This window comes from Dermochelys coriacea, chromosome 5, assembly GCF_009764565.3.
Source record: "Dermochelys coriacea isolate rDerCor1 chromosome 5, rDerCor1.pri.v4, whole genome shotgun sequence".
In the NCBI taxonomy this organism is placed as follows: domain Eukaryota; kingdom Metazoa; phylum Chordata; order Testudines; family Dermochelyidae; genus Dermochelys; species Dermochelys coriacea.
The window spans coordinates 79,423,616-79,449,791 of record NC_050072.1 but is presented as its reverse complement, the minus strand read 5'-3'; the positions used below and the strand labels follow the sequence as shown (position 1 = coordinate 79,449,791).

Genomic DNA, 26,176 nt, shown 5'->3' with positions numbered 1-26,176 from the left:
ACTGTAGACCACTAGTGGTCCATGGACAGCAGTTTGACCAGCAATGCCACAAATATCTAAAGACCTTTCTCTGAATTTGGGAATTGGTGGGTTAGAGATTTTAGATAAAAATCTTTAAGATACTTTCATTAATTTGTTTGAAGAGTAGGTGAAAAGGTCTGATGTGAAAAAATACATTTAAATGGGGAAGGAGAGGAGGAGCATAGGATATTTAACCCTGAAGTTAAACTTCTCTAAGGAACTGGGAAACGGATCCTCAACAATGGTCTATGAGAATCTGTTTTTTGTAGGAATAGCTGCCTATTTTAACGATTGTACTGCATCAACTTCATGAAACCTAGGGTGATTCATTCTTAATAGTTTTCCTTTTCTCTTTCCAGATTAATATTAAATATTTAAATGTACAATAGAAGTTCACTAATTTTCTATTTGCTATTCCACAAATGTCTTTCTCAAACCCAAATCTCTCCTGTTTCTCAGAGATTTAATAGAAGAGGGATTAGATTTAATTGATTTTTTTACTAAATATTGACCATTATGGAAGCCCCAGTCTTGGTTCCTTGGCCAAGGTTGAGTTGAATTTTCCCATTTTCTAATGTGTGCGGAGGGAGTGGGAAGAAGAAGAAAAACCTATTGTCTTTTAAAAATCACTTTTCTTGTCATCAGTAACTACAATCAGTATTGTACACTAATCATAACTGTGTGGTTATTGCATCCAGTCACTGCAGGGTAGAGTGAAGGTGGATTGGGTGCCTTAATTATGCATTTCTATACTTGAATATATCTAGATTTCTTTTGAGTTAATCTTAACTCTGAATTACCTGGGTTTGCAATGCTTGATTTTGAGGTAATTCAACATCCCTGCAATTTGTTTTACTGTTAAGTTACTAATGTGTACTCATCCTTAACTCTGGTTTTACATAGGTTTTTATCAGGGAATCAACCAGAATGAATTGAGTTATTTTACTAAATAACCTAAACTACATCGGACAAAACAAATGAAGGGAAAAAAAATACATTTTTTAATGGGTACTGTTCTTGATTTTTATTTTCTCACTCATTAACTCGCATCACTTTTCCCCAGTCCCTGGTGCAAAATAATAAGACCTTATTGTAACAAAACAATTTGAACAGTTGCTTTTATACATGTACTAAAGCTGGCTGGACTTTAGGCAATAGCGCTTTAATCATTAATAGAGTTTCTCTAAAAAAAAGTCAGCAGGATTGGGCCCTTAATGTGAAACCTAAAAGGGGAAAAAATCATGAGCACAGGAGTCGATCTATAGTTATGAGAGAAATTGCAGGGTTGTATTTGCTGGCTGGTGTTTTTTGTTTTTTTGTTTTGTTTTGTTTTTTATAATAGACATTTTTGCAAGGGTGGAAGTAGTTATTCCTAAATCATTTCACAATTATCTTTCAGAGCTGATGGTTGAACCTTGCAAAGAAGTTAACAAACAAGAGTCTGAAGAGCTAGCAGTTTTCAAATCTCGGAGCAAAGTCGCCTTTACAGTCAGAGTTGCAAAATTCATGTAATGCTCACTAATGTTCAGTCATAGAAAACTCTAATCAATGCAACTCTGTTTAAAAACTGAAAATAGAATATTTGTTTCCATATACCCCTGAAAATGTCAACTTTTTTGCTTAGATACAATTTTAAAAAAAATGAAAGTTGCTACAGATTTGTAGTGCGTGTGATGACCTCCGATTCCTGTCCAGTCATTTTGGCTACATAATGCAATTAATGAATCTTTTCAATAAAGGGTAAAATATTACATTTTTTTTTAACTGCCCTCAAACTGTTTTCAGTGGATCCCTCTATATATTGAATAGCATACTTTGAAAGCCATCATGTTTAGCTTTCTCCTGTACCTTTTTTGTATTGCTACTTTTAATGCTACAAAACACCAGCTAGCAGAAGATGGATGAGTTTTTCTTTATTTTACCTCTTTATTAGTATGAGACCCATCTTCAAAAATATGACAGAAAATTGCATCAGGTTTGAAAGACCAAAAGCAGAAGAACCAGTGTTTAACGATATGCTGTAATAACAAATTAAAATTAGTTTCAATTTATAAAAGATAACCCTGTCCCTATCTTAGATCATAAAATAGGTTGAGGAGTGAATAAACATATCTTTTGAGATTTGAAGAAGCCATGCTTTGGTAGTCTCATTCATTAAACCCACAACTTGACCCTGCTGTAGCTCCCTGGAGGAGCATTTGGAAAGGTAGGGTGTAGATGGTAGGGCACTGGACTGGAACTTGGGAGGCCTAGCCTGCCAGCCGCTGTATCTTGGGCAAGACGCGCAATCTTTCTGTGCCTCAGTTTCCCCATCTGTAAAATGGAAATAAAACTTCTTTGAAGTGCTTTGAGATCTGGGGATGAAAAGTTCTATATAAGAGAGAGGCATTATTACTTAATCTAAGAACTTTCATTTCACACCCAGGATAATCCTGGGAGTTTGCTTCTTTCCAAGCAAAGAATCTACCCAGACTATTTATCTGATACTTCATCCCTTCAAGGAAAGCTTTTACAATCTGTGTACAACTATTTTCCTTGGTAATTTGCATGTGGCTAACATGCTATTTTATTGTACATACTTACTAAACTCTTAATAGGTATTTTTTTTACAAGTTTTGATGCTCCCTAAAATCTCAGCATCAAGTTCTAAAATTAGTGCCAAAAGACCCTCTTCTTTACCTGTTTTGTCAAATTGAATATACTTACCAGTGCTATAAATAATGAATGTCCATTTTAAAGTGGATGGTAACGTAGCCTCCCGTTTGATATACCTTCTCATACACACTATAAAGCTATGATCATATGGGATTTTATCTTTCCAAATGGTTTTCTCTACTTGAAAAGTAGTAACTTAAAAATTGGAATGTCATGTCTCACATCTAATGTAATTTAGATTGTAGAGTGTTTCAGAGTGGCAACCTGTCTGTTTCCAGTTAAAGTGCCAGGCATGTCATTATATCGTGTATAAATAATGTTATTTGGACAAAGTGGAGGATAAAACTATATACGCAAAAACACCTTGTATTTATATTTTCAGCCTTGAATGCTCTAGCACCTGTTTCCCAGTCCCACCCTGGAGCTGCGTCCTGTGCTTCTGAGTCTGCTTCAGGGCAAAAAATTGCAGTTCCAGCAGCATCACATCATTTTTGCTTTTCAATAGATTTACGAAGTATTCACAATCTAGAGGTTGGGTTTCCAGTCAATTGCATTTTAAGGTATGATATATTTTAACTGATGACCTTACCGTAAGAAAGGGTATTGGGTTTTGTTTTGTTTTTTTGTCCCTCTTCATCCCCATTTTAAAAAACTACACACGGTTTGGAATATTGGTAGCACAGGCAACCTGATGCTTCTCAAGTAGCAGCCTTTCAGTGGTGGGCAAAACACTTTGAAGAGTTAGGGTTGCTCATAACAAATGAAAGTTGAGAGAATTCTAGTAATGTATAAAACATAGTACTTATATTGGATTTTCCTATTGTGCCTTTCACTTGAAAATTTCAGACCATGTGATATAGACTGTCACTCACCCTAAGAAAAGAAAGGAAGATTGTTTGTTTCTTAGGTACAAGTCATTTTTAGGCTTGAGTGGGATCTTCTGGATTGTAAGGGAACACACCTTCCCACCTAATTTCTAAATGGAAGAAGAGGTAGAGAAAATGCACTCCAGTACAGCAGAACTCAAATTGTTGTCATGCATCACATATGAGCATTTTGTTTTAGTAGTTAAGACAAAGAATATTTTTTTCCTATTTAGTATATTCCAAAATAATTGTGCTGACGACAGAGATGATTTTTCTTCAAAGACCCAAAGAGCAAACAAATATTCTAACTAACAAGTTGATGTGCATAATCAGTTACATTTTCAGTGAAGGTCTAAACTAACTTTTTAAACAGCAGTATTTACAAAAACAACCAGAGAAAGTTGGACTTTTATCAGCAGCAGGAGCTTAAGCAGCTTTTTCAAATACAGATCTGGAATGGAGTAGAAGTCTTAATTTCTTATTGGCTTGTGGGGTTTTTTTGTTTGTTTTAAGGGCTTATTGTTTTCAGGGTTTAAATGTAATTGTTTGTAGCTAACATCCAATTTAAATACTTGTTGATATCTGCAATCTAAGTCAGATATGAAAATTCCTTTTTCCACCACACCGTTACAGAAACTAGATGCTATAGAAGGCTAAAATGTTAAATATAACTTGCATAGTCCTGAAGATTAACAATAGCTATAAAGGGCACTTGTGTTCAAATAACAATGAACTTTGGCTCTGATTCTGCTGTTAACGTAAATGGGAGCTGTTAAACATCAAGGGCCAAATTCTGATGTTGGATATGCTTGTACAACTGACATTTGCACACGTATATTCCAAAAGTAGAATTTGGTCCTAAGCTTCTAGCGTCATCAACTGATGATGGTTTTCCTTGACTTTCTTGCCTAGAAGAATATGACGAGTTCAATTTGCCTTTTCTTTTTTCTCATTAGGTACTCGTATCCATTTTTTGGTAGTGCGGCACCTATTGTGACAAACCCTCCTGTAGAAGTGAGAAAAAACATGGAAGTTTTTCTTCCCCAGTCCTATTGTGCATTTGATTTTGCAACTATGCCTCATCAGCTTCAGGACACCTTCTTCAGGTAGCACTTGTATTTTTATCTTATTACATGAAGCATTATTTAACTGTTTTTAATATAGAAAATATTTTGTAAATACTAAGCTTTTTAATTTAGTGTCTTAGAATAATATAAGTTGGTAACCAAGAATACCTAAGATATATTTTTCTTGCCCTTTGAGGCTGTATAGTCTAGCATATAAAGATCAGATTGTGCAAACCTTACTCATATATGTGAACATTTACTTAAACAGGAAATGTGGTGATATCAATTGGAGCATCTGTTTGGGTAAATTCTTATCAAAGTAAAGGCTACATGATGTAGCCTGATAAAAACAGTTTTGCTTTCGCAGAATCATAGTAAGTTTTCTAGGTGTGTAACCTACTCTAGCTGGACTTGGAGTCTGGCAATCAAACTAGCCATAACTTGTGAAACATAGTTGCTGTAAGGATTAGAAAAATGAAATTGTTTGTAGTGGAATGTTTCCCCTCTACATTGCTCCCTTTTTGTAGGCATGTGACTAGGGTGGAGAATAGTTTTCACACATACTCCCACCATAAAGCATAAAACAAAGTGGCATTTTGGAAAGAAGGAGAGAGGTTTTGTAGATGCAGTAAATAAATCATGATTGGTATTTTCAGAAATGGAAAAGACCTATAGGATCATCCAATCCATCACCATGTCAGTGCAGGATTGTTCTCTGTATAGAAACTGGAACAGGGTAGCGATCTAGCCAAAGTGATGGAATGAGGAGAAGATGCAGAGTTGTGAGTCACCTTTCATTCCCACAGGAAAAAGGTTATCAAGGGTATATTTATGCTGTAGTAAGAATGAGCTAGATTGGTTTGTGAAGTTATTTCTGTAAATTATTTCTTGCTTTTCCATGTAGGTGAATGTTATCTCTTTTTTTGTCTGGCCTACTGATACTAAAATACTCTTCTGTATTTCAGGTTACCACTGCTGGTTGAATTGTGGCACAAAGATAAAATGACTAAAGACATACTTCTGGGAGTTGCCAGGCTGCAGCTTTCAAATGTTTTGGGCTTGGAAAAAACCCGATTCTTGGGTACTAATGGTGAACAGTGTTGGCGTCAGACCTATAGTGAAACAGTTGGTGTTATGGCAGCACAAGGGTAAAACCTTTTAAAAAAAAAATACAATATATATTGTTTGCATTACAGCATGTCTTACCTTTTAATTTTATTTGTTTAATATTTTCTTCCGATAAAAGAAACCCACCTTCCCTCTCTTTACCCATTATCCTCCTTTGAAAACCTTTTACTCTTAATTTACATTTAAATCATTAGGTCAGATGCTTGAAAGGGATAGAACTTTACATTCATTGAATTTTATGAATAACTGTAATACATACTGTCATGGTATTTGGGGTTGATTTTTTTTTTCATGTTTTAACAACTTTACAGAATTTCTATATAGAAAAAGTACCTATTATAGCTTGATATTTAAGTTTCTACAGCACTTTGAACATAGTGTTGCTGAAATTTCTGGTAAAATTTGAAAATAGGCAAGAAATGTTTGACTGTCAAAAGAAATATTCAGTTGAGCCGCTCTTTGAAGGGATGCTACCATCCTTGTAGGTCAGATTGGGCCCCCAACTTACATTTTTGTAAAACCAAGCCCTGGTCTACACTAGGAGTTTAGATCGAATTTAGCAGTGTTAGATCAATTTAACCCTGTACCCATCCATACAACAAAGCCATTTTTGTCGACTTAATGGGCTCTTAAAATCCATTTCTGTAATCCTCCCCGACGAGGGGATTAGCGCTGAAATCAACATCGCCAAGTCGAATATGGGTTAGTGTGAACGCAATTTGACGATATTGGTTTCCGGGAGCTATCCCAGAGTGCTCCATTTTGACCGCTGTGGACAGCGCTCTCAACTCAGATGCACTAGCTAGGTAGACAGCAAAAGCCCTGCGAACTTTTGAATTTCATTTCCTGTTTGGCCAGTGTGGCAAGCTGATCAGCACAAGTGACCGTGCAGATCTCATCAGCAGAGATGACCATGGAGTCCCAGAATTGCAAAAGAGCTCCAGCATGGACCAAACGGGAACTCCTGCATCCGATTGCTGTATGAGGAGACGAATCTGTGCTATCGGAACTCCGTTCCAAAAGACAAAATGCCAAAATATTTGAAAAAATCTCCAAAGGTATGAAGGACAGAGGCTATCACAGGGACCCGCAGCAGTGCTGCGTGAAACTTAAGGAGCCTAGGCATGCCTACCAAAAAACCCCAAGAGGCAAACGCCTGCTTGGGGTCAGAGCCCCAGACATGCCGCTTCTGTGATGAGCTGCCTGCTAGGGGGTGCCCCTACCACTGCCCCACCCCTGTATGTGGACTCCTGCAAGGGGGAAGTCTCACGCAACAGGGATGAGGATTTTGGGGACGAGGAAGATGATAGCGCACACCAGGCAAGTGGAGAAACCGTTCTCCCCAATAGCCAGGAACTGTTTATCACCCTGGATCCAGTACCCTCCCAAGCCGGGCTCCCGGACCTTGAAGGCGGAGAAGTCACCTCTGGTGAGTGTACCTTTTTAAATATAATACACAGTTTTAAAAGCAAATGTGTTTAATGATTACTTTGCCCTGAAGACTTGGGTTGCATTCGCGGCCAGAGCAGCTACTGGAAAAGTCTGTTAGCATGTCTGGGGATGGGGTGGAAATTCTCCAGGGACATCTCAATGAAGCTGTTCTGGAGGTACTCCCAAAGTTTTTTGCAAAAGGTTTCTGGGGAGGGCAGTCTTGCATCCTCAATAGTAGGACACTTTTTACCACGGCAGGCCAGTATCTCGTAGTCTGGAATCATTGCATAAGAAAGCATGGCAGTGTGTGGTCCAGGTGTTTGCTGGCATTCAAGCAACATCCGTTCTTTATCTCTCTCTGTTATCCTCAGGAGAGTGATATCCTTCATGGTCACCTGGTTGAAATAGGGGAATTTTATTCAGGGGACATCAGAGGTGGCCATTCCTGCTGGGCTATTTGCCTGTGGCTGAAAAGAAATTATCCCCGCTGTTAGCCACACGGTGCGAGGAGGGGTGAAGCGATCATCCTAGAGAATTGGGTGTGTGGGGGAGGGGGGTTAGTTGGTTTGTGCTGCACGTTAACCCAAAAACATCAGCCCCCTCCTTTTTAAATGGCCTATGTGTCTTTTTCAATTTTAATCTCCCTTTTTTTTTTTTTCCTCCCACAGTTGCAAATTTTCAACGCTGTGATTAGCATCTCTGTCCCAGAGGCTAGCGCAGATAAGAAGGCGAAAAAACACACTCGTGATGAAATGCTCTCTGAGCTCATGCAGTCCACCCAAACTGAAAGAGCCCAGCAGAATTTGTGGAGGCAGACAATGGTAGAGTCCAGGAAAGCACAAAATGAATGCGAGGACAGGAGAGGTGGTAGCAGCATGAAAGGAGGCAGGATGCAATGCTGAGGCTACTGGAGGATCAAACTGATATGCTTCAGCGTATGGTGGAGCTGCAGGAAAGGCACAGATGGCCACTGCAGCCCCTGTGTAATCAATCAACTGCCCTCCTCCCCAAGTTCCATAGCGTCCTCACCCAGATGCCCAAGAACGTGGGGGGCAGGAGTGTCTGCGGCACCCAACCATTCCACCCCAGAGGACTGCCCAAGCAACAGAAGGCGGACATTCAATAAGTTTTGAAGTACAGTGTGGCCTTGTCCTTCCCTCCTCCCCCACCCTTCCCGGGCTACGTTGGCAGTTATCCCTCTATTTGTGTGACGAATTAATAAAGAATGTATGAATTTGAAACAACAATGACTTTATTGCCTCTGCAAGCCGTGATCGAAGGGGAGGGCGGTTGGCTTACAGGGAAGTAGAGTGAACCAAGGGGGCAGGCTCTCATCAAGGAGAAACAAACAGAACTCTCACACCATAGCCTGGTCAGCCATGAAACTGGTTTTCAAAGCTTCTCTGATGTGCAGCACACCCTGATGTGCTCTTGTAACAGACCTGGTGTCTGGCTGCATGTAACCTGTGGCCAGGCGATTTGCCTCAACTTCCCACCCCTCCGTAAACGTCTCTCCCTTACTCTCACGGATCTTGTGGAGCACACAGCAAGCAGTAATAACAATGGGAATATTGGTTTCGCTGAGGTCTAACTGGATCAGTAAACAGCGCCACTTTTAAACGTCCCAATGCACATTCAACCACCATTCTGTACTTGCTCAGCCTATTGTTGAACAGCTCCTGACTACTGTCCAGGCTGCCTGTGTATGGCTTCATGAGCTATGGCATTAAGGGGTAGGTTGGTTCCCCAAGGATAACTATAGGCATTTCAACATCCCCAACAGTTATTTTCTGGTCTGGGAAGAAAGTCCCTTGCTGCAGCTGTTCATACAGACCATAGTTTCTGAAGATGCAGATGTCCTGTACCTTTCCCGGCCATCCCACGTTGATGTTGGTGAAAAGTCCCTTGTGATCCACCAGTGCTTGCAGCACCATTGAAAAGCACCCCTTTTGGTTTATGTACTGGCTGTCTTGGTGGTCCAATCCCACGATAGGGATATGCGTTCCATCTATTGTCCCAGCACAATTAGGGAATCCCATTGCAGCAAAGCCATCCACTATGACCTGCACATTTCCCAGAATCGCTACCTTTGATAGTAGCAGCTCAGTGATTGTGTTGGGTACTTAGATCACAGGAACCCCCACAGTAGATTTGCCCACTCCAAATTGATTCCCGACTGACCGGTAGCTGTCCGGCGTTGCAAGCTTCCAGAGGGCTATCGCCACTCACTTGTGAACTGTGAGGGCTGCTCATCTTGGTATTCTTGTACTTCAGGGCAGGGGAAAGCAAGTCACAAAGTTCCATGAAAGTGACCTTGCGCATGTGAAAGGTTCGCAGCCACTGGGAATCATCCCAGACCCGCAACACTATGCGGTCACACCAGTCAGTGCTTGTTTTATGGGCCCAGAATCTGCGTTTCACAGCATGAGCCTGCCCCGTTGCCACCAGGATGTCCAAATTGCTGGGGCCCATGCTTTGAGAGAAGTCTGCGTCCATTGTCCTCATCACTGCGCTGCCATCGCCTCCTCGCCTGCTTTTGCAGGTTCTGGTTCTGCATATACTGCATGATAATGTGCGAGGTGTTTACAATGCTCGTAACTGCCGTGGTGATCTGAGCGGGCTCCATCCTTGCTGTGGTATGGCGTCTGCAGGAGAGCAGAGTGGCAGCATAAGCAGTCATTCAGTGACAAGGGTTTGCAGACCTACTACATCATTTGGTGCCAGGACACAACAGCTGAGCAGGCTGCATGCTTGCCGTGTTATGGGGAGACAGGAGCAGCGTAGCAGTGGAAGCAGCCCTGCGAGACCAGCAGGACAGCAGAGTGGCAGCAGAAGCAGTGGCTGACAACCTGCGGAGTGGATTCAGGAGAGCAGAGTTGAAGCAGGAGCCCATGAGAGACAACATGGAGAAATTCGCTATTGAGACAGGAACAGGAGAGTAGAGTGGCAGCAGAAGCGGTGGTTCAATGACAACGGTTAGCAGTCCTACTGCACTGTCTGCTGAAAGCAGTATGGCGCCCGTATGAAAAAAAGGCGCGAAACAGTTGTCTGCTGTTTTCACAGAGGGAGGGGCGACTGACAACATGTACCCAAAATCACGCGCGGCAATGTTTTTGCCCCATCAGGCATTGGGAGCATAACCCAGAATTCCAATGGGTGGCAGAGACTGAGGGAACTGTGGGATAGCTACCCACAGTGCAACGCTCCGAAAGTAGACGCTAGCCTCAGTACTGTGGACGCATTCCACTGACTTAATGCGCTTAGTGTGACACACACAATCAACTGTATAAAATTGCTTTCTTAAAATCGACTTCTATAAATTCAACCTAATTTCGTAGTGTAGACATACCCCAAGATTTCACAAAACTGATTGGAAAGCCAATATAAATATTTCTTGTAATTTGTATATAAATAAACATTCCCTTCTGGTGCTGTACAAATGATAGTACTAGAGTATGAGAAACTGAAACTTGTATTGACTGACTTTCATTTTCCAAGTTTAAGAAATGCAAAGATAATCGGAGCAAATAGTGAAAGATAAATTTAGATTTATCTTTTTTTAATAATCTGAAGTGGTGTTAGTAACATGTAAGGACATTGTGAAAAATAAAAATATTTTAGGATAGTGTCCCTGTTAATATCTGTAGACTATAAATATATTGAGAATCATGGACAATTTCTCAGTATTGCATTAAGTCAAATTTTTCTTTTGCCTGGGAAACAGGCAGTTGGACAACAGTAATTTTAGGCACCATTAAGAGAGTGACGGAGCTGAAAATTCCCATTAATTATTTGTTTGCACAAGTTATGTTTAAAAATGTTGTGGCTTTTACCTCCTGGAAATAATATAGCCTATAGCTGGATGTAGTTTTTTTCAGATCCAGCTGTAAACACAGCTGCATCCTCTTTCCATGCAAGTTATTAGGTCTGGGTCTGTTCTTAGCTGACAAAACATAGGCTGTAATTGTTTGGCTTTTTTCTCCTTCCCTACTTTTTTTGTTTTTGTTTTTAAATTAGGATAAATACATCTTGGATTCCTCTTTTCATTTTGGAACATATTATTCTTTTAAAACTTCCCAGCTTGAGGCTGCCCAAAATGAATGTCACTTCCTCAATATGAAACTTCAGAGTTAGTATGATCAAAGCTTACAAACCTTTGTTTGTAATCTTGGGTAATTACAGAGAAGGAGTAGTAAAGTAAAACCCATTCATTAAGGCTTTCATTCAGGAAAACACTTAAGCCTATGCTTAACTTTAAATATGTGCTTAAATCCCATTGACTTCAATGCAAGTTAGCTATATACATGAGTGCTTTCCTGAATCAGAGTGCAAGAGGTTTAATTTAGGTGTCCTAAATTAGTATTGTGATCTATAAGAAACTCATCAGGAGTTTGTTGGACAGTGTCCTTTAGAGGACTTTCTAATAGTACAATAACTTATTAGAAATTCTTACATTTAGGGGTCTCAACCTTTACATATTTTATAAAGTCCCAGTGAAATCAATGGGAATTTTACCATTAACTTCAATAAGGCAAGAATTTCACCCCTAGTTTGTAAATGTAACCGTATGTGTAGCTCTTTGCAGGATCATGGTCTAAATTATTACTTCCTTTATGGAATCAAATGGACTTTTCCACAAGAGTGAAAATTTCTGTTCAAAATGAAACACATGGCAGTATTGTACAAAACTTAATCACTAATAAATTACACTTTCAAAAATGTAATTAGTATATATTTTTACTGTGGCAGTGAATTTTAGATACTCTCATTTCACATAAAGTATTCACTATAGTACTACATGTTAATTTGATCATGTTCAAAGAGACAATTTACCTTAACATCTCATCTTTTTATATAAACTACTTGCATTTAATATAACCTAGCAAAATATAAATATTTTTGAATTTGTTTTCAGAAAATCAGAATTTTAGACAGTTCTGAGAAATTAATTTAATATATGCTTACTTACTCCTCTCTCAAATGTAGTTCACTTTCTCCCTTGGAAAATAGAATATAACATAGGTGTAGTTTGACTTTTATATTTGGGGGGGCCAGCTTCATTTGGTCAATGGGGCCACGTGGGGGGCAAGGGGGAATTCTGCACCTGCCCAAGGTTTACAGTTTGCCAGAAGTGGGATGGGAGAGGGGCAACATGCCCCCTCTCCTCCCCTCCCCAAACTACGCCTATGGAATATAGCTTTTTAAAACCTTTTAAAAAGACTTCAGTATCTCTCTTTTTCAACAATGCTGAATAAAGAAGGACTTGGACCAGAACGTATGATCCATTTGTACATGGTGGGGGAGCAGAGAGATTCTGTGAGGATGCAGTGTCAGGAAAATTCTTCTAACCTTCCCTTGCAAGTTACTCCATGACCACTACTACATATTCAGGCCTTGAGCAGACTCTATAACTGTTATATGCCACCTTTCCCTGCAGGATTCAAATGGTAAATCAGCATTGTTGGCCACAAACACACACTGTACTAAAATAGCCCTCAATGTTAGAATGATTGTTGCCTTTATCTCCATAGTGTCTATATGCATGCTTTTCTCATCTAAACATCCTCTTCTCGTGTAATGTAAACACACGGGTTCCACTGTCTTCCACTCCCAGAGAGATGGAGCAGGCAAAACTTTTTCTTGGTTAGTGGGCATCATTTATTCTGTGTGTGTACTCACAAATTGTAAAAAGTGCCTCTCTTTTTATATCTAGAATAGTAAATCTCTTATTGAAGACACTGTTATTGTACTGAAACTGATATGCATTGTGATGAGACTCCCTAGATGGGGTTTAGATTTCTTTATAGGATGTGAGAAGAAATAATTCCCCATTCTAAAGTGAGCATTAGGAACCCGCAGACTTCTCGCTTGTGAATGCATTCTGTATAAAACATATTTGAGACTGGTTTCAGAGTAGCAGCCGTGTTAGTCTGTATTTGCAAAAAGAAAAGGAGTACCGGTGGCACCTTAGAGACTAACAAATTTATTAGAGCATAAGCTTTCGTGAGCTACAGCTCACTTCATCGGATGCATTTGGTGGAAAAAACAGAGGAGAGATTTATATACACACACACACACACAGAACATGAAACAATGGGTTTATCATACACACTGTAAGGAGAGTGATCACTTAAGATAAGCCATCACCAGCAGCAGGGGGGGGAAAGGAGGAAAACCTTTCATGGTGACAAGCAAGGTAGGCTAATTCCAGCAGTTAACAAGAATATCAGAGGAACAGTGGGGGGTGGGGTGGGAGGGAGAAATACCATGGGGAAATAGTTTTACTTTGTGTAATGACTCATCCATTCCCAGTCTCTATTCAAGCCTAAGTTAATTGTATCCAGTTTGCAAATTAATTCCAATTCAGCAGTCTCTCGTTGGAGTCTGTTTTTGAAGCTTTTTTGTTGAAGGATAGCCACTCTTCGGTCTGTGATCGAGTGACCAGAGAGATTGAAGTGTTCTCCAACTGGTTTTTGAATGTTATAATTCTTTACGTCTGATTTATGTCCATTCATTCTTTTACGTAGAGACTGTCCAGTTTGGCCAATGTACATGGCAGAGGGGCATTGCTGGCACATGATGGCATATATCACATTGGTAGATGCACAGGTGAACGAGCCTCTGATAGTGTGGCTGATGTGATTAGGCCCTATGATGGTATCCCCTGAATAGATATGTGGACAGAGTTGGCAACGGGCTTTGTTGCAAGGATAGGTTCCTGGGTTAGTGGTTCTGTTGTGTGGTGTGTGGTTGCTGGTGAGTATTTGCTTCAGATTGGGGGGCTGTCTGTAAGCAAGGACTGGTCTGTCTCCCAAGATCTGTGAGAGTGATGGCTCGTCCTTCAGGATAGGTTGTAGATCCTTGATGATGCGTTGGAGAGGTTTTAGTTGGGGGCTGAAGGTGATGGCTAGTGGCGTTCTGTTGTTTTCTTTGTTGGGCCTGTCCTGTAGTAGGTGACTTCTGGGTACTCTTCTGGCTCTGTCAATCTGTTTCTTCACTTCAGCAGGTGGGTATTGTAGTTGTAGGAATGCATGATAGAGATCTTGTAGGTGTTTGTCTCTGTCTGAGGGGTTGGAGCAAATGCGGTTATATCGTAGCGCTTGGCTGTAGACAATGGATCGAGTGGTATGATCTGGATGAAAGCTAGAGGCATGTAAGTAGGAATAGCGGTCAGTAGGTTTCCGATATAGGGTGGTGTTTGTGACCATCGCTTATTAGCACCGTAGTGTCCAGGAAGTGGATCTCTTGTGTGGACTGGTCCAGGCTGAGGTTGATGGTGGGATGGAAATTGTTGAAATCATGGTGGAATTCCTCAAGAGCTTCTTTTCCATGGGTCCAGATGATGAAGATGTCATCAATGTAGCGCAAGTAGAGTAGGGGCATTAGGGGACGAGAGCTGAGGAAGCGTTGTTCTAAGTCAGCCATAAAAATGTTGGCATACTGTGGGGCCATGCGGGTACCCATCACAGTGCCGCTGATTTGAAGGTATACATTGTCACCAAATGTGAAATAGTTATGGGTCAGGACAAAGTCACAAAGTTCAGCCACCCGGTTAGCCGTGACAGTATCGGGGATACTGTTCCTGACGGCTTGTAGTCCATCTTTGTGTGGAATGTTGGTGTAGAGGGCTTCTACATCCATAGTGGCTAGGATGGTGTTTTTAGGAAGATCACCAATGGACTGTAGTTTCCTCAGGAAATCGGTGGTGTCTCGAAGATAGCTGGGAGTGCTGGTAACGAAGGGCCTGAGGAGGGAGTCTACATAGCCAGACAATCCTGCTGTCAGGGTGCCAATGCCTGAGATGATGGGGCGTCCAGGATTTCCAGGTTTATGGATCTTGGGTAGCAGATAGAATACCCCAGGTCGGGGCTCCAGGGGTGTGTCTGTGCGGATTTGTTCTTGTGCTTTTTCAGGGAGTTTCTTGAGCAAATGCTGTAGTTTCTTTTGGTAACTCTCAGTGGGATCAGAGGGTAATGGCTTGTAGAAAGTGGTGTTGGAGAGCTGCCTAGTAGCCTCTTGTTCATACTCCGACCTATTCATGATGACGACAGCACCTCCTTTGTCAGCCTTTTTGATTATGATGTCAGAGTTGTTTCTGAGGCTGTGGATGGCACTGTGTTCTGCATGGCTGAGGTTATGGGGTAAGCGATGCTGCTTTTCCACAATTTCAGCTCGTGCACGTCGGCGGAAGCAGTCTATGTAGAAATCCAGGCTGCTGTTTCGACCTTCAGGAGGAGTCCACCCAGAATCCTTCTTTTTGTAGTGTTGGCAGGAAGGTCTCTGTGGGTTAATATGTTGGTCAGAGGTGTGTTGGAAATATTCCTTGAGTCTGAGACGTCGAAAATAGGATTCTAGGTCACCACAGAACTGTATCATGTTCGTGGGGGTGGAGGGGCAAAAGGAGAGGCCCCGAGATAGGACAGATTCTTCCGCTGGGCTAAGAGTATAGTTGGATAGATTAACAATATTGCTTGGTGGGTTACGGGAACCATTGTTGTGGCCCCTGCTGAAGTGAAGAAACAGATTGACAGAGCCAGAAGAGTACCCAGAAGTCACCTACTACAGGACAGGCCCCACAAAGAAAACAACAGAACGCCACTAGCCATCACCTTCAGCCCCCAACTAAAACATCTCCAACGCATCATCAAGGATCTACAACCTATCCTGAAGGACGAGCCATCACTCTCACAGATCTTGGGAGACAGACCAGTCCTTGCTTACAGACAGCCCCCCAATCTGAAGCAAATACTCACCAGCAACCACACACCACACAACAGAACCACTAACCCAGGAACCTATCCTTGCAACAAAGCCCGTTGCCAACTCTGTCCACATATCTATTCAGGGGATACCATCATAGGGCCTAATCACATCAGCCACACTATCAGAGGCTCGTTCACCTGCGCATCTACCAATGTGATATATGCCATCATGTGCCAGCAATGCCCCTCTGCCATGTACATTGGCCAAACTGGACAGTCTCTACATAAAAGAATGAATGGACACAAATCAGACGTAAAGAATTATAACATTCAAAAACCAGTTGGAGAACACTTCAATCTCTCTGGTCACTCGATCACAGACCGAAGAGTGGCTATACTTCAACAAAAAAGCTTCAAAAACAGACTCCAACGAGAGACTGCTGAATTGGAATTAATTTGCAAACTGGATACAATTAACTTAGGCTTGAATAGAGACTGGGAATGGATGAGTCATTACACAAAGTAAAACTATTTCCCCATGGTATTTCTCCCTCCCACCCCACCCCCCACTGGTCCTCTGATATTCTTGTTAACTGCTGGAATTAGCCTACCTTGCTTGTCACCATGAAAGGTTTTCCTCCTTTCCCCCCCCTGCTGCTGGTGATGGCTTATCTTAAGTGATCACTCTCCTTACAGTGTGTATGATAAACCCATTGTTTCATGTTCTCTGTGTGTGTGTATATAAATCTCTCCTCTGTTTTTTCCACCAAATGCATCCGATGAAGTGAGCTGTAGCTCACGAAAGCTTATGCTCTAATAAATTTGTTAGTCTCTAAGGTGCCACCGGTACTCCTTTTATATTTGAGACTGGTGCTTTGGAAGGAATAGCTCTCACTATCTTAGAGGAGGTAGCTGCTCTGTGATGAAACAAGAGGACAGTTTAGTGAGAAAATGGTTTAAGTTAAATGTCAAGAGTTTAAAGTGGAAAAGATTGTTAAATTGAATGGGCAGGTGTATTGATTAAAAAAATAGTATTCAGGCATGTTGCTAAGTCAGAGGTGGGCAAACTACGGCCCGCAGGCTACATCTGGACCGCGGAACCCTCCTGCCTGGCCCCTGAGCTCCTGGTCCGGGAGGCTAGTCCCTGGTCCCTCCCCTGCAGTTCCCCCTTCCCCGCAACCTCAGCTCACTACGCTGCCAGCGCAATGCTCTGGGCAGCAGCGCAGCTGCAGAGCCACCGCCTGATCTGGTGCTTTTGCTGCGCAGTGGCATGGCTGGCTCCAACTGGGCAGCACAGCTGCCTGTCCTGGTGCTCTGAGTGGCAGGGCTGTAATGCCCCCAGCCACCGGTGCTTCAGGGAGTGCGGGGGGGAGGGTTGGATAGAGGGTAGGGAAGTTTGGAGTGATAGTGGGCAGGGGTGTGGATGGGGTTGGGGTTGTCGGAGGACAGGGGGTTTGATGGGGGCAGTCAGGAAGGAGGGGGGGTTGGATGGAGTGGCAGGGGGTGGCAAGGGGAAGTCAGGGACGGGGTCCCCGGGGGCCATCAGGGGACAGGAAGCAGGGAAGGTGGTGGATGGCTGGGCGGGGTTCCCAGGGGGCCATCAGGGGACGGGGGGGTTGGATAGGGCAGGGGCTCTCAGGGAGCAAGAAGCAGGGGGGTTGGATAGGGGGCGGGGCCGGCCACGCCTGGCTGTTTAGGGAGGCACAGTCTCCCCTAACCAGCCCTCCATACAATTTCAGTAACCCGATGTGGCCCTCAGGCCAAAAAGTTTGCTCGCCCCTGTGCTAAGTAGTACACCAGTTATGTTAACTTTTTATAATTGATTTTTAAAAAATTAGGCATACAGTTGAATATAGGGTTCATGGAGTAAATTCAGTTGCGGAATACTTTGATCAAGTATATTTTTCAGATTGGAGATTTAAGATTGTAGTCCCAATTGAAGATTTAAGTCTTTTTGTAGTGTTATGTGTAATAAGTTTTCTTTTTTTCTGTGATTTTTTTTTCTAAGGAGCAACAGTCTTAACTGTTCTTGAAACAGTGATAGATTGTATACTTATTACTGTAAGTTCTGTAAATTAATAGTGTTTTAACACTCACATGCAGCATGCTATGCTTTGGAAGTTTTCGAACAGACTACACTGTAAACTTGTTCAACCTTTTAGCCTTGCTATTCTACACCATCTTGCTGTAAATGAACTACAGTAAGATTTTTTTTTTGGCAACTTCCAAAAAAAATTAAAAAATCATTCTTATGTAATTTTTAGGACAAACAATAGGATAGCAGAACTTTCTTGCAATGTGACTCTGGAAGATTATGGGCTTGTGAAAATGCATGAAGTTCTGGTATCGAATTCTTCTCAGGTAAATTATACATTAACCTAATCCTTTTTCTTTAAAGTTTCAATTAAAGTTAATGAAAAAAGTAAAATTGCATTATTTTCATAATCAGTGTTTAGGTGCTGGGCAGCAGCAGGTCCCTCCACCTCAGCCTCATCATGTCCCAGAAATGGAGCCAGAGCCACGAGAAACTCTTGAATACAAAGCAGCACTTGAGTTAGAAATGTGGAAGGAAATGCAAGAGGACATTTTTGAGAACCAGGTTCCTTTACCTATATTTTTGTAACAAAATTCAGACTGCATCTCTGCTTTAGTGACATTTAACAAAATGGGGAAAAAATCATTAAACACATACTTTTTTATTTTAATTTATTCATAGTTTAAAAAAAAACCCAAACAAGTCAGTTGGTTGATATAGGATCACATGACAGAGCTTTTCTTACTGGTCAGTAGTAGATTACTTCTTGATCACCTAGCAATAGACTGAAGTAGGTTTTTATGACCCTATGAGCTAAAACAGTGTTTCACAAACTATGGGTCACAACCCCTCCCCCCCCAAAGAGTACCAGGGGGGTTGTGGGATGTTGGGGGAGGGAGAAGGAAGGTATTGGGGAGAGGGGCTGATGTGTGTTTCCACCCTCCAATGTTTTCTTCTGCTACAATATCTATGGAGGCGAGAGTGGGCCCTGGCTATGTTTCCTCTCCCATGCACATAGAATCATAGGACTGGAAGGGACCTCGAGAGATCATCAGGTCCAGTCCCCTGCATTCATGGCAGACTAAGTATTCTCTAGACCATGACAGGCATTTGTCTAACCTGCTCTTAAAAATATTCAATGATGGAGATTCCACAAGCTCCATAGGCAATTTATTCCGGGTTTGTTTGTTTGTTTGTTTTGGCCACAATGTTACTCTGTTGACTCATTTTAGCTTGTGGTCCACTATGACCCCCAGATCCCTTTCCACAGCATTTCTTCCTAGGCAGTCATTCCCCATTTTGCATGTGTGCAACTGATTGTTCGTTCCTAAGTGGAGTACTTTGCATTTGTCCTTACTGAATTTCATCATATTTACTTCAGACCATTTCTCAACATGGGTGGAGGGAGTGGCTGATACGGTGCATAAGATTGGGCTCTCTACCTGGGTTGGGTAGGTAGCACCTGGTGGAGACACCTGGCCCAGGGAAGGGCAGGATTCAGAGCATGTGACCAGCCACTGGGGGGCAGGAAGGACAGGGCACAGGCAGCTGGGCAGGGGACACTGGTGCCAGCCACTGAGGAGGTAGGTGAAATGGGTGCTAGCTGTGGAGGCGGGAAGGGCACTGTGCACCCAGCACCCCCTCCGACTGCTGAGTCTCAGTTGCTCTTCCTCCTATCACTTTGGTGGTCTAAACATGGTTTTTTGTGCTTCTAATTTTCAAACTGCCTACCTTGTAGATTCCTGGGGGCCATGTTAATAGAGGTGATCCCCGAGGAGGTCATGGGAGGAAAAAGTTTGGGAATCACTGACCTCAAATATATCCCTGAGAATATTTCTAAAAGATGTACTAAAATGTATAGATTCTTGAGTTTTTAAACTTTTTGAAATACTGTAAGCCCTCAAGTTGAAAAGATGACCATTGTTAGGTATTATCGTCTAACTTTCTCCCGCTATTCAACCTGCGTATTTTTTATTCTCTGTTAAAATCTTCTGCTTAGGATTTCTTGTCCATTGCTGTCCTTCAGTTCATGAAGTTATTATATTTATATCATAGGCATTGTTTCAAGAATAGTGGTAATCGTTCTTACAAATGATCACATGTTGCTTTTAATAGAATTTAAAAAAAAAAAAAGATAAGGGACCCTGCATATAAGTAGCAATTTTTTTATCATACTAAATATATAAAAAGATAATTATTGCATATCACACATGTTGTACTGCTAAATGCTATTAAAGTACAAAGATATTTCAATTTCACTATATGTGTTACACTATTAAAGCATCCTTTTACTAAAAGCCCTGCATGTTCAGTATCCTGCTCTCTCTACAGGTCAGATCTCCCTAGGAGTTCTGCTTGTGTAAAACCAGAATATTTTAACTAAAATCTGCTGTGTGGATCTGAGAACAGAATTTTGTTCTCATTCTTCAGGAAGACTCTCCTAAATAATTACTTCACAGCTGGCTAGCTGTGCATTTTAATTTTTTCTGTTGCCTTTGTTATTGACTTTCAAAGGTGAAGTGTATTTTTGTTGTTTTTTTTGTTTTTGTTAGCTGAAAAAGAAGGAGTTGGCTCACATGCAGGCACTTGCAGAGGAATGGAAAAAAAGGGATAAAGAAAGAGAAGCATTAGTAAAGAAAAAGGTAAGGAGAGTGACCCATACAAATTCTTTTGCAATATGATAACTTCAGACAAGACCATAGCAGGGGATGTGCGGCAGACAAAATCCTTCTTTCAAGCTACATCTAGAATAAAGGCCACTGTGCTACCAATCACGGTACTGAGGTAGTGTATTAGAAAACGAAAAAGGATCTCTGCCATGCCATGTAATTTCAGTATTAGCTAGCCTTAATATTTGGAGATTTGACTTGCATATATGCCTTGCATATAGTATAAAAGTTCATCTCTAATTTCTGATCCTAATACATGCATGTTTTAAGTTTCATTACTGTTTGTTATATAAATATTGGAGTATAGATATCTGGAGCTCTGGGCTTTATATAAAATTGGGATTTTATTACAAGAAAAAAATCAAGAAATCAGTGCTTGTTTTTAGGTAGCGGAATATACAAATTTGGAAGAACAACTTCAGAAAACCTTGACAGATTTAGAGAAGCGTGAACGACAGCTTGTCAGTGCAGAATCAGAGGTAAAAATACTTATCAATATGTCAAAAAGAATGTTTGTTTAAATCCTGCATGTATATGTACTTTTTCTTGAGCTTTCCTACTGCCCCCATTCTGGACTCTCTTAGCAGTGTGGGTGGATATGGGGACTTATCACCCCCAACATGAATATCATTACATCTCATCAGCTTCTTTTGAAGTTTGTGGACAGAGATAAGAGTGCGGTTTTATTTCTGGTATCTGTTTGGCAACACTCTACTTTCACCTAATTCACCTGTTCATTTGCGGTGATGGGAAATCTGAATTGTGTGACATCCGCAACAGTAGTATGTGTGCAGAGAATATATCTGGCTAGATATATTGTAGATGACATTGGAAATATTCTTGGGGAAAGATTGAGGTCATAGTTAATGTTTTGCATTACACTGCAAGTCAAATGAATTTGGTGAGTGTATTACGTACCTGCATCTGTTAGAAATGGGTATCACTTTTCTGTGGGGGGCCACACTCTCATTGACTGTAATTTGATTCATGGGTGAAAAGATACAGGAAAAAGTTTCTCTATTGATTTGCAATTTTCTTGCTTTTTAGGTTTTGTGAGTGGGCGGGTTATGCCCCAGATGTGCCTAAACTGACTTTAACAAAGTCTCTGTTTGCTGTTTTCCTGGGTGGCCTTTTTTTGTTTGTTTATTTAAGGACCCAACAGTTGGAAAGGAGGGTGTGTGTTGAATATGGAGGTGGGGTAGACTTGATAAAAGGCAGAAACAGGCAGGTATTAAGTGTCTATTGTGCACTGGCTCTAGTAGTGGTCTAAAGTAGGGAGGAGTTCTCCAAGACCTCACATCCACAAATAGCTCCCCTTGTCAGCTTCCTCTTATAAGGACTGCATTTTTGTATGCATCATCATCATCACCCAGTAGTGGCACCACCCCAAAGTGTTACCATCCCATCTTAGTACAAGTGGTTCGGAGTTGGGGACGAGGGCATCAATCTGCATGCAAAGGCATTCTGCCTTCCCCCAGCTCTAATTCTTGCCCCTTTTACAGAGACTCCTGCTTCTGCCTCAGAGCTCCTTTTGTTGTCTGAGCAGCCTCATCAGGGCCACCAGATGTGTTTGCCTGCTGGCAAGTGAGCAGAAGGTTGCTGGGTGGAGAAGTTGCTTAGAATAGGGGAGTAGGGTTCCTCTCTAACAGCTTCAGAAAGAGATTCCCCTGCCTCCTCTCTGTTCCCACTCCAGCATACAAGAGTGCTAAGCAGGGGCTGGATGGGCTGAATTGTCCAAATTCTGGCAACCAGTTAAAATGTGTGTGCTGTATATTTTCTAGGGTGGCAGCCCCAAGAACAAGGGAGAAAGAGGAGAAGCAGCACCTAACAATGTTGCTGGGTTCAGGTGGATCTTCCACATCAGGGGAGGAGAAAGCTAATTGTGGATATGGGGTGGGGAAGGCTTCCCTATTACACCCTTCTGGACATTTTCTTAGCAGTGGAGGTGGATATGGGGATTTATCACCCCCAATATGAATATCATTCCATTTCATCAACTTCTTTTGAGGTTTGTGAACAGAGATAAGAGTACTCCAAGCAGGAGCAGTCCTGGCTCTGTCCATGCCGTGCCCTACATTGAGATTCCCTGCATATCCAAGATGTAACTTGCTGTGTAAATAATCATATATCTGACAAATTTCTTTCTGCTTTCATTCAAATACCCAGTGGCTACAGTGTGGCCATTGTCATTTCAGTCTTGAGGAAGGTATTTTTATTAATTTTGAATTACAAATATTTTTAGCTTAGGCCATTATCCTCTGATCCCACTGAGGATTACCAAAAGAAATTACATCATCTTCTCAAGAAACTCCCTGAAAAAGCACAGGAACAAATCTGTGCAGACACGTGCCTAGAACCCTGACCAGGGGTATTCTGTTTGCTACCCAAGATCCATAAACCTGGAAATCCTGCACGCCCCATCATCTCGGGCATTGGCACCCTAACAGCAGGATTGTCTGGCTATGTGGACTCTCTCCTCAGGCCCTACACTCCCAGCACTCCCAGCTATCTTCGAGACACCACTGACTTCCTGAGGAAACTACAAACCATTGGTAATCTTCCAGAAAACACCATCCTGGCCACTATGGCTGTAGAAGCCATCTACGCCAACATTTCACACAAAGATGGACTACAAGCTATCAGGAACAGTATCCCCGATAATGTCATGGCAAATGTCGTGGTGGCTGACCTTTGTGACTTTGTCCTCACCCACAACTGTTTCACATTTGGGGACAATTTATACCTTCAAATCAGTGGCACTGCTATGGGTACCTGCATGGCCCCACAGTATGCCAACTTTTTTATGGCTGACTTAGAACAACACTTCCTTTAACTCTCGTCCCCTAACACCCCTACTCTACTTGTGCTTCATTGATGACATTTTCATCATCTGGACCCATGGAAAAGAAGCCCTTGTGGAATTCCACCATGATTTCAACAATTTCCATCCCACCATCAACCTCAGCCTGGACCAGTCCACACAAGAGATCCACTTCCTGGACACTACTGTGCTAATAAGCGATGGTCACATAAACACCACCCTATACCGGAAACCTTCTGACCGCTATACTTACCTATATGCCTCCAGCTTCCATCCAGGACATACCACACGGTCCATTGTCTACAGCCAAGCTCTAAGAACAACTGCATTTGATCCAATCCCTCAGACAGAGACAAACACCTACAAGATCCCTGTCAAGCATTCTTAAAACTACAATACCCGCCTGCTGAAGTGAAGAAACAGATTGACAGAGCCAGAAGTCACCTACTACAGGACAGGCCCAACAAAGAAAATAACAGAATGCCACTAGCTGTCCCTTTCAGCCCCCAACTAAAACCAGCACATCATCAGATTTACAACCTATCCTGAAAAATGATCCCTCACTCTCACAGATCTTGGGAGACAGACCAATCCTTGCTTACAGACAGCCCCCTAACCTGAAGCAAATACTCTCCAGCAACCACTCAACAAAAACACTAACCCAGGAACCTATCCTTGCAACAAAGCCGGTTGCCAACTCTGTTCACATATTTATTCAAGTGATACCATCATAGGACCTAATCGCATTAGCCATCAGGGACTCGTTCACCTGCACTTCTATCAATGTTGTATATGTCATCATGTACCAGCAGTGCCCCTCTGCCATGTACATTGGCCAAACCGGACAGTCTCTACGCAAAAGAATAAATGGACACACATCTGACATCAGGAATCATAACATTCAAAAACCGGTAGGAGAACATTTCAACCTCTCTGGTCACTTAGTACAAGATTTAAGGGTGGCAATTTTGCAACAGAAAAGCTTCAAAAACAGACTCCAACGAGAAACTGCTGAGCTTGAATTAATATGCAAACTAGATACAGTTAACCTGGGTTTGAATAGAGACTGGGAGTGGCTGGGTCATTACACATATTGAATCTATTTCCCTATGTTAAGTATCCTCACACCTTTTTGTCAACAGTCTAAACGGGCCATCTTGATTATCGCTACAAAAGTTTTTTTTTTCTCCTGTTGATAATAGCTCATCTTAATTAATTAGCCTCTCACAGTTTGTATGGCAACTTCTACCGTGTGTGTGTGTGTGTGTACACACACACAATCTTCTTACTATATGTTCTATTCTATGCATCCAATGAAGTGGGCTGTAGCCCACGAAAGCTTATGCTCTAATAAATGTGTTAATCTCTAAGGTGCCACAAGTACTCCTGTTCTTTTTGCGGATACAGACTAACATGGCTGCTACTCTGAAACATATGAAGCTGTTGTGTTCAACAGTATCTATGCAACATGGTTTTTTTAAAAAAAGTCTTTAGCATGACTAAAGACTTGAGGGGTTCTCTTCCTGGCTTTGGCTTGCTGTGTGACCTTGGGCAAACCACTCAGCGTGCACATGTGTGAAAGTGATATGAGGCAATTTATGGGCAGAGAGTTTTCAGGAGGCAACACAGTGATAGCCATCTTCTTTTACCCAGCCATAGAAAATACTCCAGTTATTTTGGGGGGGGGAGGGATAGCTCAATGGTTTGAGCATTGGCCTGCTAAATCCAGGGTTGTGAGTTCAATCCTGGAGGGGGCCATTTAGGGATCTGGGGCAAAAATTGGGGATTGGTCCTACTTTGAGCAGGGGGTTGGACTAGATGACCTCCTGAGGTCCCTTCCAACCCTGATATTCTACGTACATAATTTCAGAAAGAAATGTATTCGGCCTGTAGCACCTTGAGGGGAGGGATAGTGAAGTGATTTGAGCATTGGCCTGCTAAACCCAGGGTTGGGAGTTCAATTCTTGAGGGGGCCATTTAGGGATCTAGGGCAAAAATTGGGGATTGGTCCTGCTTTGAGCAGGGGGTTGGACTAGATGATGTCCTGAGGTCGCTTCCACCCCGATCTTCTATGATGCTGCTCTTCATACCTTTTTGGAAAATTCAAGCATTCAAGAAAGATTGTATTCTATGTTCAGTTCTGGATGTGAAGATTGAGACCTGTTGAACTAAACGTCTTTATTCCATCTAAATTTCATCCTACTGTTATTGCTCCACCATAATAGGCTAGATGGGATAAACTCAGTTCTTCAGCTTATGATGGATAGAGGAAGTGCATTATCTGTGGACTGTGCTTGGACAGTAAAGATGTTGATATCTCTGGCCCATAACAGGCAGGTGAATTAGAGAAGTGTTAGATCTGTGGCCAGTGTGTAGTAATGTGAAGGTCATTATTTCGAGTGGTGGATGACTATAGTCCATATTGGAAATATAGAAATCAAGTAAGTGAAAGTAATACTTCATAGATAGTAGCCATAAAGAGTGGATCCAAATGTAATGAGAATTTATTAAAACTAGTACTAACGGTTGTAATGATGACTTCCAACTAAAGATCATAAACCTGTCTATTACTGCATTCAAAAATGTTTTAATTTTAAGCTCCAAAGAGTAAAGAGGGAGTTGCAAGCACAGCATGAACGAAACTTTCAAGAACTGCAGGATTCTGTGCGGCGAGTCAAAGAAGAATGTGCACATCAAGTTGAACTGGAGAGGTCAAAGATCAAACAGCTGGAAGAGGACAAGGTCCGCCTGCAACAGCATGTAAGTAAAGAAATGAAATTA

The 26,176-nt window shown here is 41.8% G+C and overlaps 1 protein-coding gene across 8 annotated transcripts in view; it reads left to right on the top strand.

The window, feature by feature from the left end:
• CEP120 (centrosomal protein 120) overlaps positions 1–26,176 on the top strand; it is an 86,894-nt gene that overhangs the window by 30,873 nt on the left and 29,845 nt on the right. For 6 of the 8 annotated variants that reach the window (XR_006281315.1, XR_006281314.1, XM_043514493.1 and 3 more), the window contains 8 exons: positions 3,059–3,236; positions 4,499–4,648; positions 5,575–5,757; positions 18,135–18,231; positions 18,320–18,469; positions 20,458–20,547; positions 20,961–21,053; positions 25,994–26,155. Coding sequence is in view for 6 of the 8 variants with exons in the window: in XM_043514493.1 (XP_043370428.1) it covers positions 3,059–3,236; positions 4,499–4,648; positions 5,575–5,757; positions 18,135–18,231; positions 18,320–18,469; positions 20,458–20,547; positions 20,961–21,053; positions 25,994–26,155 (1,103 nt within the window). In the remaining 2 variants the exon portion in view is untranslated. The remainder of the gene's footprint in view (positions 1–3,058; positions 3,237–4,498; positions 4,649–5,574; positions 5,758–18,134; positions 18,232–18,319; positions 18,470–20,457; positions 20,548–20,960; positions 21,054–25,993; positions 26,156–26,176) is intronic. The other 2 variants (XM_043514495.1, XM_043514494.1) reach the window with 1 other exon arrangement.